This window comes from Balaenoptera borealis, assembly GCF_965194805.1.
Source record: "Balaenoptera borealis genome assembly, chromosome: 10".
In the NCBI taxonomy this organism is placed as follows: Eukaryota; Metazoa; Chordata; class Mammalia; order Artiodactyla; family Balaenopteridae; genus Balaenoptera; species Balaenoptera borealis.
In genome coordinates, this window is record NC_138874.1 from 102878526 (window position 1) to 102895234 (window position 16709).

The following is a 16709-nucleotide window of genomic DNA, read 5'->3' on the forward strand; positions in this document are numbered from 1 at the left end:
GAGCGTGAGGACGTCTTTTGAGAATTGACTGTACTACCAACACGGCAGGCTTTGGAGAAGGGCTGGCTTGTCCTCACAGGGTCAGACCACGATTCGAATCCCACCTGGAGCATTCTCTAGTGCGGCAGGGCCTCTCTGAGCCCCACCCTGCGTGTGTATAAAATAGGGATAACACCCCTGTCTGCATTCTCAGGGCTGTTGGGGGACTAGAGACGGTCCCTAGAGTAGACACTCAGAAGATTCCAATCAGGCTTCTTCTAGAACCACTGACTCCAGACCTCTGGAAAACAAGCCCAGCGACTCCCAACCAACAAGGCCTTCGCTGAGGACCAAGGACTGCTGTACCTGGCCAGGGAACCTGTGTGCTGGGTCTTTAGGGAGAGGTCTTGTTTCTCACCCCAATGTGAAGGAATCTCCAAGTTTACTCTGACTTTCGTTTTCTTGTGAATGACCAAGGAATGAATAAGAACGAAAACATCAGCCCCCCCTTCTGTCACTCTAGAAGGCTGTGGGTTTTCCTCCATGGGGGTGGCCCGTGCCTTCCCAAAGAGCAGAGGGCCTCCTCCCTGCTCAAGGCCTCTGCCCACCCTCTGCCTCCCTCCCTGCCGCGGGTGGGGACCCCAAGATGAGCCACAGGGACCCTCTGTGCACAGCAGGCTTCCAGGCACCCACCTGGGGACATGGAATGTGACCCCGCAGTGACAGCCCTCCCCTCGGCCAGCACCCAGCCCAACTTTCTCAACTTTGACCCTAAAGCAGGGGTCCCACAGCTCCATGCAAATCAGCAGTAGGGCCCTTTGGTTGGGGGTCCACAGCCAGACGGTTGCCCCTGAAGATCTACTGGGGGCTAAGTGGGAAGGAAGAGCCTCGAAAAATAAATCTCCCTGCCCAAGAACGGAGGCAAAGTGACTTTTGTCCCAATAAACCTTCCCCCAAGCAAGAAAATATTGTAGGCTTCTTCATCCTCATCAGTTTCCCTGCCAAGCTGAAGCTACTGCCCTTAGCCAAGCACTGTATGTTTCTTATCAATTGGGCTGAAGTGCAAGAGCAAAGCTCCCCATCTTAACACCTTTAATTTTATGGAGACAAAAATGGAATTGAACTCTCTTTCAGGCAGGGCAGAGGCTTACTTTCGGACAACTCAGGCGCTGGGCATCTGGGGTGTACTGGTTTCCCTCACAAGCTCCTTCAGAAGGCAGGCCACTCACCTCCTGGATGACCTGAAGGAAGAGGAAGACCCTTCAGGCCTGCACTCACGGCCAGACCAAAGCTGGAGCCCCCCCTAGCCACGTGTGGCCTTGGGACCCAGCCTGGGAGGGGGCGTGTTCCTTAGGCCCTGTCTCCTGCAGGCCCCCAGGTGTTTGGTGGCGTGCCAGGGAAGCGGGGCGGGGAGGCAGGGCGCAGGGTTGGCAGCAAAGCCCGAACAGGGCCAGAGCAGCCAGCCCTCAGCTCCTCGAGCCCCCTCTCACCCCACCCTGGGCAGGGGTGGCTGTTCGCTGCGGGGGTAAAAACCCACACTTGCCACATGGCTCTCTGGCTCCTGGGGGCCGTGGGGCTCTCTGTGGAGGGTCTGCGTGCTGCCTGGGACTCCAGCCTGGACGCTGCCTTGGTCCAGGCCAGGCTCCCAGACATGCCTGTCACCGTCCACCCCCGCTCCCCCGGGAAGGAGCCTTTGAACTGGCTGGCGATGCCTCGCTGGAGGCCAGAAGGCAAGTGGATTTCAACTGGAGCCCAAGTCCAGGTGGCTGAGAAGGTCGCCGACCTGGCCCTGCGATCCATTTCCCTAAGACGGATCGCTACCACTGACGACGCAGGAAGCCCTGCGAACTTGAAGGATCATAGACACTTTACCCCTGACCACAGCCATCCCTTTGAAAAGGCTGGGGAGCCCCTGGGAGCCCCAGAGCGGAGCAGGCCCACTGCCCCCGCAGCCGGGCGCCTCCCTCACCCTGAGCCACTGCTCAGCTTGGTCCTTGCTCTGCAGGCCCAGCACGATCACGTCGGCGTTCATCGGTGTGATCTTCAGCTTGTGCTCCTTCTTCCGCACTTGCTTCTCCTTGTGCACCACACTGCTGCCCAGCAAGTTCACGTCCAGCTGAGGACTGTGGTCCTTGGAGGTCTTGTAACACTGGAAGAGGGGAGAGGCGAGACGCTGCTTGGCCGGGTTCTGCAGAGGAGGGGGGCCGCTGGGCAGGGCAGGACCCGCCGAGGGGTGGGCTCTGCACGACAAACCCAAAGGCCGGACACCCCTGTGCAAGCGTGGAACCGTCACCGCCAACACTGGCAACGCGTGTTCTCGGCGTCAGGGTGACCAGGCGGCTGTCTCTGTCTCCCTCAAGCCTCCTCCTCCCGCTCGCCAGAGATGCCCCAGGGCCCTGCTTATCCAAGCTGCTCTAATCCCACTGCAGACCACGCTGGCTCCTAAATGTGTCCTCTGCAGGCAACTCCCACCTCTCCAGGGTGGAAGGCACTTTTTCCCAGTTCTCTGCCTCTCGGCTTCTGTTCCTTGCTCAGCTTCCCCAGTCAGGGTTCCCCAAAGGGGATGAAGGCGCAGTTTATCATCCGATTCGTTAGGAGATGATGTGTTAGCAGAGCAAGGAAGCGACTCTCTTCCCTACCAGAGAAAATGCATTACCCCTCTGTTTCTCACTTGTAAAATGGAGGTTCTTTACGGGGCTGCTTAACAGGATTACCTGACAAACACCTGCACACAGCAGGGCGGGTTGTAACCAGTGAACAAGGGGTGTTTATAATGACTCCATGGAACTTCACATTGGGACATAAAACCAAATTTTAATTTAAAGTAACAAGAAACGGGGCTGTGGTCAGAGTACTATCTTCTGATTCCCTTATGGGTCTCATCTTATCGTCAGTCATTCAGAATATTCCAACTTTTGAGAAGATGCCAGTGGTTCTCATGCTGCACCTGAAAGCAGGAGCCGCCGCTGGGGCTGGGGCTGGGGGCTGGGGGCTGGGGGCTGGGGGCTGGGCGGGTAGCCCTGACTGGGCAGCAGGCTCCGCCTCAAAAGGACTGTAAGGAAGAAGGAGCCCACAGACCAGGGGACAAAACGATCCCCGGAAAAAATATCTGTGGGATGGGATGGGGGGGGGGCGAGGAGAGGGGGCGGTCATCACAGACCCCTTTGAAAGCCTGCTGAAAGTACGAGCCCTTCCTCCTTAAGAGAAAGCACGTTCATACACGCACACGAAGCTCTGCCTGTGATTTCGGGCTGGGGGAGAAGTAGAGACCCCCTGATGTACCAGGCTCTAAGCACCTGGCATCAGGGACCACCCGCACCTCCACTCCGGGGAGAGGAGGGCACTCACCAGGAGCCTGGTGTCCTTGATCACGCAGAGCTGCTTGGCCCACTGGCCCAGCCACTTCTTGCGCCACAGGAAAGCACAGATGCGGGCGTCACGCATCAGCTCGATGCTGGCCTCGGGCGAGGGCCACTGGTAGGGGGCCGACTTGCCCTTGCTGCTTTCGTCCTCGTCGTAGGACTCGTAGGAGCTGCTCACGGCCTCTCCGTCCTCTGCAAGGAAGAGCCCTCCGTCACAGCTCCAGCGGGCGGGGCATGTTCCTAAACAGGCTCTGCTCCTTCGGGAGGGAGGGGAGCAGGCAGGAGCAGCCAGTGGTCCCCAGGCCACCCCGCCCCCTCCGTGCCCTCGGACCAGCCCACAGGCACCAACCACACACCCAGGCAGACTTTCCGGCCCCCCAAACCCCTGAGCAGAGCGCCTTGGGTGCTGCCTCCGGCCGCAGACACAGGTGACGTAAAACCAGGAGTCTCCCTCTTCCTCCTCAAGTCCTGTCGCCTCAGACCCCATGGAAACCTCTGACCAGACACGGCCCTCAGACGTCTGCTCTTGAGAAGTCCAGTGGCCCTGCTTGGGGCCTCCATTTCCTCCGCGGAAGGATGAAGCAGTGGGGTGAGATCACTTCTAAGGACCCAGGAGGAGAGGGTCGCCATCTGAGCCCAGAGCTGGGCGAGCCTCCAGCAGCGGCCCACCGGGCCTGCCCTGTCCCTGGTTCTGTCCTGGGAACAGCAGGAAGCAGTGGCTCCTTGGAAGTAAGAGATGAAACAAGGCACAGCAGGAGCTGGCTCTCCGGGGGAGGCGGCCACGCTCGCACTCCTGAAGGCTCTCCGCATAGTCACGATCGATCGCAGCGCTTCTGGAACATCGACGCTTATCTTCTGCGGGCTCTGTTCTCTTTCCCTCCCCACAGAACGCCTCCCGTCACGAACTTGGGCCCTTCTGCTCATCTCCACCTAATACCCTTCCTGTCTAGCAATGAGCCACCCTCACGTTTTTATTCTGTTTAAAAGAATCCCAGAACGCACCAAATAGCACCTGATCCTATGCCCGATCCACATGCCTCGGTTTCTGCCTCCACCACCCTGCAAGAATTTCTCTGTTCCCCAGGCCTCACTGCCCTATTCAAGGCCAACAAAAACTAGGTGCAGAAAAAAATCAGTCAGTCAAACCCCGAAATGCAGGACACGGAGAAAGGAGAACCTCAGGATCCAGGTCCAACCCCTGGCTCAGCACAGGAATCCTGTCTGTGGTAACCCTGCCCCAGCCTCTGCTTGAATGCCCCCATGGACGGGGAGCTCATACCCCCCGATTGCTGGACAATTCCTTCCATTACTGGGCAGCTCTAACAGAAAGTCACATCTACTTCCCTGTGACTTCTACAGACACGTTCTGTCCCCTTGAGTCAGAGTGAATGAAACCTCTCTTTCTTCTCCACATTACCCATCAGAAAAGAGACAGCCCATGGGTCCCCCATCTTCTCTTCTCCAGAAGCCTCTTAAACTACCTGCATAGCTAGGTTCCTGCAATACTAAGAAAACAGAACCGCATTTGAATTAGAATGAGGCCACGGCCACAGTTACTCTGGCTACAATGCCAATGAAAATGTGTTTTATTTTGCTTTAATATTTCTAAAAATAATACTTTGACTATTTTAATATCAGTCTTCTTGAAAAGCAGTGTGATACTATTCCCCTTCCTGGCTTAATAAAAAAGTTGCATACTTCAAAATTTTATACCTATTAAATAAACAAAGATTGAAAATAGTGGTGCTACCCAGTAGGGGACCCTGAACTCTCTCGTATGGCTGGTGGCAACATAAATTAACGCCAGCCTCTCAGGAAACAACCTGTCAGCCTGTTGTTTCGAGAGCCATGAAAACATTCATACCCTTTGACCCAATAATCCCAGTCCTGGGAGTTTATCCTAAGAAACGAGTTTTTAAAAAAGGAAGGAAGGGGGGAAGGTTACATGCATTAAGACATTCATTCAAGTGCTACTGAACAGTCAGCAGCAGGAGACTCAGGAAAGTCTGATTTCATCCAGCGTACCATGCAGCCGTCATCAGTGAAAGCTCTGAAGACTAGTCTGCAACTTGAGACACTCCTTAAGATAAGACGGTAAGTGAGAAAGCACAATTCAAATTATCTCTGCAAAGAAAACAGTACTGAAAGGCCCAGAGAGAACTCAAAATAGTTGATTTGATCCGGTGGTAGGATCAGGGTGATTCTGGAGAAAATGTCCCCCTTGTCAGCACTGCATTAGCTGCACAATAAATGAAATAAGAATGATGTAGTCATTGGGATAGCTCTCTCAGTGATAAAGATTAATAAGCGAGGCTGCAGAGTTTAGTGTGAAGAAGCTGGCCGAATCCCCCCCCGCCTCCCCGCCCCCGGCTGTTTTGTGCTTCTGGGGCTGCCCCACATGTTCCATGGAGAATTCTAACATCTGCCCCTCTGCCTCCAGGGGCGGTGGGGATGCTCCCTGGAATAGCTTGGAGGAAATCTAGGGCAAATGTACTGACCGTTTTATTTACCTCTAAGAGTGATCATGGCCCAACCATAAATGTAAGGTATTCTTAAACAGGTACTTGGCTTCTAGAGGTCGCAGGATGAACAGGAGTGAAAGGCAGGCTGCTCAGATAATTCCATCCCCCTTTCTGCTGTCCCCAGGTGGAGACTGCACCCACTGTGTCCTGCGGCATGTCCTCGGGAACAGGGGGCAGGACGGCCATGCCACGCTCTGTGTCCTCTAGCCGTCTGTTCGGATGCTACAGGCAGGGGTCTGCAGAGGGACAGCACACGGCGTGCGCATGCAGGACCCATGCACGAGGACGGGAAGAGGGCGGCAGCCACCCTCGGGGCATGCACCCCGCCTCAGAGAGGGCCAGGCAGCAGACTTGGGATCGCTGGCATCCCCGCTCTGGGACAAGCAGTACCCAAGGTGATCGTGGCGTAAACGACTCCTTCAGGCACCTGCACCCATCTGGGGACTCCACTGGGGGGAAATCTGCCAGAACGATCTGTGTGGTATCCAGAAGAACAGACAAAGGCAAGAGGAAGAGAGAGAAGATGAAGAGAGCAGCAGACCCAAATGCAGAGACACAAAGAGTTGTGGCGACGCGGCTGCCCTCCCACCAGAAGTTAGTGCGTTCCCATCGGAGATGTGGGCTTGTCAGGTGTACCCCAGCCCGGCCAAGGACATCATTTCCCAGCCTCTTCCCATCCAGAGATGTGACTTCCTGCCACCAATGGAAGGTGGGTAGAAGCACTGGGTGTCACTCTGGCTGGTGCCTTTAAGGAGCACATAGAGGTTCTCCACCCTTTCTTTGTGGTGGACTCTGTGGCCTCAGAAGGTGACCGAGCCCACGCTGGACGGAGCCTGCTGACCAGTAACGCCCAGCTGAACTGTTCCGTGAGTGAGAATCAGATTTGCATTGGGTTACTCTAAGCTGCAAGAGGGGTGGTTTGTTACAGCAGCTGCCGTTACTGATGTCTACTGTCTCTAGCAGGAGACACCAGCGATGCGGGAGCTCCACCTAATAGCTCCTGCACAGGCAGGCAGGGCACTTACTAAACTTGTTCAGAGAGAGGACCTGACCCAGGGAAGCAGTGAGCGGACTGCTGATAAAGCAGGCCAAGAGGCCAAGCAACTGGTCTTTTTCAGGAAGTCAGCAAAATCGCTGTTGGCCAAAGAAGTAGAGCAAGGGGCGGGAGTCCAATGGTCATTTCTGCTGTTGTGACCTGTGCGTCCCACTGGTCAAACAGGTGTGGGTGACAGCAGGCAGGAACCAAGGGCAGGCCGGCTTATGATGCAGGGGAGGCCCCCTCTTCGTGATAAGTATGACCAGCTCCCCACAAGTCATCCTCCGTCCTCGGGCTGGCAGGAGACAAAAGGCAACTGGGCTTCTCCCCACCCGCCTTGCTGACCTTGTGATGACACCCCCCCCACCCCCCGGTTCTGGATAAAACCAGTATGAACTCCCAGTCGAGAGACAAACACCGGGATCCTTCTGACTGCTTGTTTGTGTCGAGATGAAGTGTCTGCCCCACCAACAGGCCCCCAGGAGCGTCTGGGAGGCAGGCCCCGGCTGGCACGGGCCACACCCCAGAGAGATGGGCTTCAGACACACGGAGGTGCTCCGCGGGGTGAGTCACTGCTCCCACCTTGCAGACGCACCCAGACAGCCCCACCGCGCGCTCAGCTCCAGTCTGAAATCACAGTCTGGCCGGTGACTTGGCAACACCTCACAAGCTAAGTGACGTCTGCCCACAAAGCCAGCCTCTTAGAATAAAATTCCTTCGGGCCAAAGAAGCCCTCACCTCCCACACAGTTCCCGGGACCGCAGACAGTAGGTAAAGTGTGAAGAAAGAGGACAAGAATCCCATGTGGCTCCAAGTGACTGGCCCCATCTCATCCCAGGGCCAGTTCTCTGTGACACCAACAAGGCCCCCCTTCGGCCAAGTTCATTCCCACCACCAGGGATCCTTACCGCTGACGTCTGCAAGTTGCTTTATGCTTTCAAAGACCTTTCACTTAACGAAGGAAAGAGAAGGAGGTAAGAAAGGGAGAGTGAGGGGACCAGAGTCCAGCTACCTGGGAGAATGGGGTCACAACCATCTCTTTCTTCCAGAACCTTCAAGGCCTTTCTGTGTTATAGAATCCCCACAACAAGAGCATTTCTGATCCAACCTCATCAGGCTGAGAACCACTGGCCGAGGAGAGATGACTCCAGCGTGAGCCCTGCCCCCAAAGCAAAGGCCATCTACCTCAGTTAGGTCAGCCACAAACAACCCTCCCCTCCAAAGGGTGGAGAAAAGTCTATTCAGAGAAAAGCCAAAGTCGTTACCAAGGCCTGCAGCTGCCTTCTGTGTCCCCATCTCCCATCTCTCTCCCCCAACCCCACCTGCTCCTGCCACAATGGCCTCCAAACATGCCAAGGGCTCTCCTGCCTCAGGGCCTTTGCACGTACTGTGCTCTCTGTTTAGAAAGTTCTTCCTGCAGGTATCAGCCCCATCCAGTTCTCACTTCATTTGGGAATCTGCTCAAGGTCATGCTACCAGAGAGGCCCTCCCTAATCTAAAATAAAATCCCTCTCCTGCCCCAACCCAGCCCCTGCAGCTTTCCATCCTGACAAGTTATCACCACCTGACACATCCTATGTTTATTTGCTGTCTGTCTTCCCTCGCAGAATCTAAGTGCCGTGACCACCGAACCCCACTGAATCCTGCGTGCTGCTGAGCTCCTGACTCCTAGAAGTCATCCCCACATGGTACATGGTGGGAGCCCAGTGACTATTAGTCCAGTGAAAGAACCTGGAAACTGGGCTCTGGCTCAGCCTGACCACATTTCCATTGCTTACAGGGCCTTGTGCCTCTCGGCCAACACACCTCTTCTTTGTCACATTTCTGTGCTGAATCCAGCAACATCCAGGCAGGACCACAGAAAGCATCAGACACAGTAAACCAGCTCCTTGTGGACCACCCCGAGCCCCTTCTTGCAGGTGGGTTGGGTCTGCTGTAGGTCTCAGCTCCCCAGCAGACCAGAGGCCAAATGCTCTGTGGCCAGTTCCCAATTCGGGCCACGCTCTCTAGTAAGAGCCGCCCAGGCTGCCCTGTGTTTCTAGCCAGGGTAAGCGTGCCGGTCACCACCAGAGGAGCTGGCACTGGCATCCATGCAGGAAGTGACTGGACCCCCTCCGAGCCCCGTCCCCAGGATGTACCATTGAGGGATGTGTCATATGGTTCAGCCTCTTCATAGTAACCCTCTGGAGACTCGATCTTTGGGATGGAGAGCTGCTTCCGTTCTGGAATCTGTGGTATGAACAAATAAAACAAACATTTTCAGATACGATACACTGGGAACAACTTGGAATTAACCCTTTGGGTGGAAGGAGAGGGAACCAGAAGAAAAAAATGCCCAGCTTGGACGTCAAGCAAGTCGAGAGGGAGGACAGGGATTATCGTGACTCCCATCAGCCACCCATCCACAGTGTTTGGTTTGCATCCAGCTGGAGGGCTGTGGGCGCACTGCTTAACCTCACCAAGCCTCAGCACTCCCCCCGCCCCCTGCAAAATGAGGCTCCGATGCCCACCACACACACAATATCATGGTACACGTGACATAACACACTTGAAAGGCCAGATGGTGTCAGGCTGTGGTGGTAGCTATGATGGCTTCTGCATAGAATATACTTTCTACAAAGACAGGGGCTGATCAGGGGTACACAGAGGAAGAGGACCAGGCTTCTAACTCCCAAACTTCTCCCATAACAAGTTCAATCATTTGCTCAGCAGATACTGGATGGCTCCCACGGACTAGCTGAGGGACACAGCCAGATGGTCAGGAGTCAGTCCTGAGAAAGTCTTAACTAGGTAGCGAATGCTCCCAGCTCCTTATCAAGTGCTTTAACAGACAAGGTCAGAGCTCCATGGGAGCCTGGAGGGTGCGATGAACATTTAGGACCAAGGAAGGATGCTCAGAGGACAGGACAACCCCGCATTTCTTACATGGCATGAGGGTGAATGAGCATAATTTGAGTAGAATAAAAAACATATGCAACTGTGGAGAAGAAGAGAGCATGAAAATCGTTCTCTCCTCCATTATTCCATCTGTAAGATGGGCACTAGACTATGAAGGTAATCTCACAAGCAATAGCAGGGGAGAAAAAGAGGTAGATGGTGGCATGACTATTACTATATATAGGTCATGAACGTGTAAGTGTCCATCCACACAAGTCTCTGATGTCTTTCTGAATCACGAAGTCCCTGAAGAGGGTCAAGGGAATATTCATGATGAGAACAGAAATGCCAAGAGCTGAAGTGCATTCCCACTCCTGGTTTTGAGAAGTCCTTGTGCTGGGTGTTCCACACGAGGGGCAGGCCTGCACCTTCGGGGGGTGCCAAGTGAAGACAGAGGAAGGCTCTTAAGGTAAAGGGGGTGCGGGGAGATCGTAGGAGAGACAGGGCCCTGACCTCGGACGGACCCCTGGGCTGCTGGGGATTTGTTGCCCCACCAGGAAGAGGGGCAGGAGGTGGGGAAATCTAGAAACCTTTGCCTTGGAAAATGAGCTTCTTTGGGGGACCTATGACAGAGAGAGCTTCCCTAGTCCTGGCCCAGGCGATGGTGGGAGAACAGGCAGCCTGGGCTCACGTCCCCGTGGGACAGTACTCAGCAGGGACCACAAGGGTGTCGGTTCCCAGCTCCCCCTGGGGGCAGAGTAATGCTCCTGCAGCTGCTGCACAAAACCAGCCTCCCCAGAGCCAAGTCTAATGTGGCTTGGCGACTAGATGTATTTATATGATCTCTAGAGTGAATGTAACTAGGTTTGAATCCAGCCTTTAGGAGTCCATAGATTGAACCATGGGTATGTGACAGCCTCTCTGGGTCTCACTTTCCCTCTTCATAAAACCAGAATAGTACTGGAATTGTCTTGAGGATTCAAGGAGACAAAACGTGGTGGTGCTGCCACAGGGCCTGGCGCATATCAAGTACGAGGAAGCTGTTGTCATCGCTGTCCGGGGGCCCCCACAACCCAGGCGCCCTGCAGGAGCCAGGTTACCAGATTGCTGTCTGACAAGCTGAGACAGGTCCACATGAAGAGGGTCAGCAGAGGCCAGGCCACCACCTGGCTCCCATACCACATCCTTCTAACTCCATCTGGCCCGACACCGAGAGAGCTGACCCAAGTCCCAGAGGCAGGCTCTGAGCAGCCTGCGGCCCCAGCAGGTGCGACACACAGCATGCAGGAAGGAAGAGAATAATCCGCTCATTTCCTAAGCAGCCCAGCTGCGCTCTGGGCCGGCTGCGGAAGGGGGACGGCTGTGAGCGGTACCTCCGGCCGGGCTCCTCGCCGGGGCGAGGGCCTCGCACACGGTGGACACATCTGGTAGCTGCTAGTGGATGATCCTTTGCCTTTGCTGCCCCTGGCCTGGAGAGACGTCTCTGCTCCTCTCGGCCACTCCTGGCCCCTCGGTCAGCCAGAGGAAGGGCTGCCTCTGAGAGCCAGCTTCCTGGGGTCTGAGGGGAAAGTGTCTCCTTACCTGGGCCCCGACAAGGTCTCTGCTTTTGGGTCCTGGGGCTCAGGCTTCCTGAGTGGGCTGGGCCTCCAGCTCCAGCCTCCAAGAAGCCCCACTCCCCATCACAGGGTGTGGGAACCCTTGTCTTGGTGAGGGTGTGGGGACCCCATCTGGAGAGAAGCTCTGAGCACCCAAGATCTGGCTCTGGTCTGGATTCCCATGATTAGAACAGGACAGAAGGGGATTGAACCCTCCTGCGGGAACTCCTGCTGGGTCATTATCCCCACAGGGGGCCTGCCCTCCCATCTAGGATTGGAGCACGAGGCGGTGTTTCTTGAGAGTCTCCCAAGCCTCTCATTGTGAAATCATCTGTAAATGGATCTATACAGAGAGGCAGATAGGGCAGTGGCGGGAATCTGACCTCCAGGGCTGGGTTCGAATCCTGACACTGGCACATCTGAGCTGTGTGACTCTGGACAACTGACTTGACCTCTCTGGGCCTCAGTTCCTTTGCTGTAAAATGGGGAGAGTAGAAATACCTGTCACATGGGGTCATTGTAAGGATTAAACTGTGCTCAGAACTATTAAATAATAAATATTAGTGTTCACTAACCTTCAAAATAAGATATAAAAATATCAATCAAAGGGAGAAAAGGTGCATGTATGCATGTTTGGTGGGGGAAGAACAGGTGTACTCTGGGAGGATACAGAGGAGGTATTTGGGCATGACCTGGCTTATACCAAGCTCTACCGCCTTAAAGAACAGGACAGCTCCTGTCCTCAAGGCGGCCAGGGCAAAAGATAAGGGCCTGGGTCATGTTAAAGGACAAAACGATTCCAACAATTCAGAAGAGAGTCCCATAATTATACAGGCGCAATGGCCTATTATCAGAGGTCGGAGGAGCAAGAGATCCTAAACTCCCGGAATTAAGAATAAAGGAAAGTTACTTCATCATCATGATGATGAAGATGGTGCACATTCAACAAAGATGCAGAAGAGATGTGACTTCAGAACCTGAAATAACGTCCTGAGGGTTCACAGGAAGGGACAGGGAAGAAAGCCACCCTGCTCAGTGTGACTTGCCAGAGATTGGCAAACTTTACCTATAAAGAGCCAAACAATCAGTACTTAGGGATTTGCAGGCCATTCAGGGGCTCTGATCTCAGCTCCTCTACCCTGCTGTTGGTTGTAGTGCAAAAGCACCCATAAATAATACACAAATGAATAAGCTTGGCTGAATTCCAGCAAAATGTTATTTACAAAAGCAGGTGGTGCAGGATTTGGTCAGGGGGCTGTACTTGGCCAGGGCTGATTTAGATGAGACACAGAGCTGAAGATGCAGGGTGGCCCAGGTGACCTGAGGCGTCCCTGCAGTTCTGAGCAACCTGCCCCAGAATGCACTGTGGAAGGTTCCAGGGTGGGGGCTAGCGGATCCAGCCCGAGCTCCCCAGACCAACCATGGTGACGGCCTTCCCTGCCCCCGCAGAGCAGCCGGCGGAAGTCCAGCACCGACGCATGGTCAGGCCTCAGAGGGGAGGTGGGCGGAGATGGCTGCCCAGGCCAGGAGCACAACGGTGCCAGCAAACGTCTGTCTCTCCTAAAGCGACCGCCGCACCTGGCTGTGCAGACCAGGGCCTGGAAGTGCCACGGCTGCCGGAGTCACTGGCCACACCCACGAGGTTGCTCCAGACCCCCGGCTGCCCCCTCCAGTGCTGGACGGGCTGAGCCTGGGACAGAGGCCATGCTCCCGGCCCAGCCCTGGGCACTGAGGACCCCAGGCAGACACCCAGCTTGTGCTACAGCCACCAGAGAGCCCGGGGCCAGGCATGCAAGAGGACAAGCCACTGTGGTGCCCTGAAGCTCCTGGGTCAGGGTGGGAAGGGACACGGCTTTCTCTGGCCGAGGAAGAGAGGTCACAGGGCCAGCCAGGCTCAGGCTGCCATGCTCCCTCCCTGCCTCCCTCCCTCCCTCCCTCCCAAACTACTTGCTGTTCTGGTTCTTCTCCCTGTGAGAGCCAGAAGACACAGCTGTTCCCCGCCCTGACACCACTCCTCTGGGGACCTTGGACTAAGTCTTCAGCCAGCCTTGACCAGAGAGCAGGCTGGAGGGGAGCAGGTGTGTGTGGGCAGGGCAGGGCGGACCCCGGGTTCTGCACCCCGGCTCCTCACTCCACATCCAGAAGGCCCTGGGGTGGAGGTGGGCGACTGGGACAGAACTAGGAGGGACCTAGGAAAGGTCCTGCTCAGCAGAGAAATTCCACAAGGAGGGGAGACTGCCAAGGCCGCTCTCTCTGCTGGAAGTGGCCCCACGGCCTGGAGTGTGTCCACGGGAACCGTCACCACGCATCTGAAAGGCCACATGTCTCGGGTGGGGATATCTTTCCAGTGCAGCAAGAGGTTCCTCTCGAGCCTCTCCTGGCCCCGATGGCCCACAGACGCAGCTGATGCCGGGAGTCCGCTCCAGGGGACGGCCACGGCCCTGGCCTTGCTCGGAGGCCCTGCGCCTCACACCCCCGAGCCCTTGGGGCCTCTATGCCCGGGTCACAGGAGGCTGGCAAGGGAGCACTAAAAGCCAGCCAGAGTCCCGGGGCTGCCGGACTCTGTGACCACGACCCGGCCCCAGACCCTGGGCTCCCAGGTCACCACCACGTTCGTCAAACACGGGCTTCCAGAGCGAGTCCCCGCTAAGAGGCTCCAGCAGGTGAACGCCCCTCCCGTCTGGTGTGGACCCCTAAGCAGCTAGCTGCCCCACGTGGGGTGGGCAGTGGCACCCCACTGCACAGAGGCCAAAGGCACCCCGGTCAGAATCAGACAGGAACTCAGGCTAGGAGAGTTGCAGCCCTGGCTCAGAGCAGCCGCCTCTCCTTCCCCCCATCCGGCGAGGGGTGCTTGGGGCGCAACCCGAAAACCACAGCACCTCCCGTCTGCTTAAAACCAGCAGCGACTGGTTGGGAGCTGAGAGGCCATGCCCCCTCCCCAAGTCCCGGCGCCGAAAGTGAGGGGAGCCTGCAGCGGAAAGGGACACAACTTGTACCTTTACTTGGCTAAGAAGACAAGCTGAAGTCCGGGAGGCCGCAGAGTGGCCCAGAAACCAAGAACCTGCACACAAATCCTGGGCCTGCTACCTCCCAGTGGTGGGATCTTGGCCAGCTGTTTTAACTCCCTGAGCCTCTGTTTTTTGGCAGGTGGTGGCAGGACCATGTTTGTGTGCACGGAGTGGGCAGCGGCTCAGAGCATGGCAGCCGCTCATGGCGTCAGCATACTGCGGTTCCCAGGGACCGATGCGCAGTCCATCAAGTCTCAGCCAGCCTGAGATGAAGGGTCCCTGCCAAGCTGTCACCCAGCTCCAGGGGCTCCTGCAGTGGGATGCTGCCCGGATATCCCAGGCCTGCCCTACCAGCTGTGAGAGCGGCGGGAAGAACCGTACTGCCCCAGGAAGGCACGAATGAAGGGGCCAGTCTGGGGATGGGACCCCCTCAGTGGTGACCTGAGCCTACAGATCTGGGGATGGAGGGCTTGGTGGGAGCTCAGTGACTATGCAGTCCCATGGCCCCAAAAATCCTTCCCAGCTCCCGCCTCACACCTTTCCCAGGAAGCCTCCCCAACCAGATCCTAGAGTGGAAAGAACTTGGGTTCAAATTCTGCCACTTCAAGGTTGTGTGACACTGGGACATTATAAACCCACTGATTCTCGGTTCTTCACCCATAAAATGTAAATACTACCACTCACCTCACTGAATACTAATGTATTCATTACCTGAATAAGTAATAAGCCCCCTGAATAAGAGGAGCTTAGGTGAGAGATGCTCATGTTCCTTTCATTTAAACACCAGGAAACAGAGGGCCAGAGACCTTAAATAACTTGCCCAAGGTCAAGGAGCTAGTACCTGGCAGAGCTGGGATCTGAACCCAAGTCTGTAGGAGTCCATAAATCCATCCATCCATCCATCCATCCATCCATCCATCCATCCATCCATCCATCCATCCATCCATCCGTCTATCCATCCATCCATCCATCCACAAACATGCGTGTGGTCTACTGTGTGCAGACACAGGACATGAAGCAGTAGACGAGGCACAGTCCCTGATCCAGGGAGCTTACATCTACTCCGGGAGGCAAATAATAAACACGGAGGGGTAACTGGGCGGTGTGGCCGGCAGTAACGGGGGCAGGCACCAAGGTGATGCCTCTCACGGGTAGGTCAGGGAAAGTCTGTCTAAGAATGTCTGAGGCAGGAGGAGGGGGGCAGCCTCTGAGGAGCCAGGGCCCGGGGACTGCAAAGTCCCTGAGGCAGGACTGACCACAGGGAACAACCCAGGAACAGAAAGGAGGCTGGTGGAGAGCAGATGCAATGAGGCTGGAGATGCAGCTGGGCCAGACCACGTAGGCCCTGGGGCCACGCGAAGGAATGTGGATGTTCTGTCCCAAGTCCAGTGAGAGCTCTTGGTGGGTTTCAAGCAGGAAGTGGTGTGATGTGGTTTACATTTCTGAAAGGTCACTGTGGTCTGAGCTGGTGACCATGTCTGTACAAGGCCCCGCTCATGGGGTGCTGGTAAAGAGCCTGGAATAGCCTCGGACACACAGGGACCCTCGTCTCGCACTGCCGTTCCTCTTTGCGCTGAGCAAATGATGTCACCTGCTAGCACGCTTACTTGTCTCCGCCCCTCCCGGTGCCCCGGACCCCACAGACAATAGGTGCTTCGAAAATGCCAGACGCTTGGTGGATTGACACCTGTGAGAAGCACTGGACCTTCACGGGACCCACGTCAGGGAAATGAGGGGTCCCGGACCCACACTTACGATCTTGGGTGGCGGGAGGTCTGGAAGACTCTTCTGAGGGGCCGAGGAGTGCTGGGCGGGCTCGCCGTTGGTCAGTGGGCTCTGCTCCTCGGGCGCTGTGGGAAGCGAGCAGGAGAGGGCTTCGGTGAGGGGCGCCCAGCCTTGCAGTGGAGTCCCAGGAGCCAGGAATGTCTGGTCACATGAGCCCCGAGTTCTATTTGGGCAGGTGTTAATTACCCAGGCAGGCGGTCCCTGGAGCCAGTGTTGTTTTTCCTCCAAGAATAGGGTAGATCGGCCATGGGCAGTTTCCTCAGGAGGAACTAGTTTGAGGTTTCTGGCAGGTTCCACACCCTCTCCTCCACCTGCCCCATGTCCAAAATGCCCTGGCCACAGAGCTTTAGCGAGTGGAGGAGCTGCCCGTGGTCACTATATTGAGCTGCTCTCAGCACCGACCCTGTGATTACCTCTGTCCACCCCACGGTTTCCCCGGAAGGCAAACAACTTAGGGCGCAGGGGCTGCTTTAGTGCAGGGGACTTCTGCTGAGCCCACGCTTGGTGGTGGGGCAGGAGGTGAAAGCCACACTGGGGAACTTGGC

The 16709-nt window shown here is 56.0% G+C and overlaps 2 protein-coding genes across 15 annotated transcripts in view; one reads left to right on the plus strand and one right to left on the minus strand.

The window, feature by feature from the left end:
• The window catches only part of AFAP1L2 (actin filament associated protein 1 like 2), a 96966-nt gene that overhangs the window by 13804 nt on the left and 66453 nt on the right, over nt 1–16709 (minus strand). For 12 of the 14 annotated variants that reach the window (XM_082407801.1, XM_082407797.1, XM_082407794.1 and 9 more), the window contains 5 exons: nt 16135–16229; nt 9038–9128; nt 3328–3533; nt 1949–2128; nt 1131–1220 (listed from right to left, as the gene is read on the minus strand). In XM_082407801.1, the coding sequence (XP_082263927.1) occupies nt 1131–1220; nt 1949–2128; nt 3328–3533; nt 9038–9128; nt 16135–16229 (662 nt within the window). Of the gene's footprint in view, nt 1–1130; nt 1221–1948; nt 2129–3327; nt 3534–6253; nt 6338–9037; nt 9129–16134; nt 16230–16709 lie in introns of all 14 variants that reach the window. The other 2 variants (XM_082407793.1, XM_082407792.1) reach the window with 1 other exon arrangement.
• Nucleotides 6268–9031, plus strand: LOC309635953 (uncharacterized protein). The gene is made up of 5 exons (XM_082407854.1): nt 6268–6572; nt 7374–7463; nt 7738–7873; nt 7976–8093; nt 8507–9031. Exons 1-4 carry the CDS (start codon nt 6479–6481, stop codon nt 8091–8093), a joined length of 438 nt encoding a protein of 145 aa, XP_082263980.1. The 5' UTR covers nt 6268–6478; the 3' UTR covers nt 8507–9031.

Bases quoted from the DNA above. Each gene is read 5' to 3' on its own strand.
- LOC309635953 (XM_082407854.1), top strand. From the start codon at position 6,479: ATGTGGGCTTGTCAGGTGTACCCCAGCCCGGCCAAGGACATCATTTCC. The intron at 7,464-7,737 runs GTGAGTCACTGC...ATCTCATCCCAG, and splicing joins ACACGGAGGTGCTCCGCGGG to GGCCAGTTCTCTGTGACACC. The intron at 7,874-7,975 runs GTAAGAAAGGGA...TCTGTGTTATAG, and splicing joins AACGAAGGAAAGAGAAGGAG to AATCCCCACAACAAGAGCAT.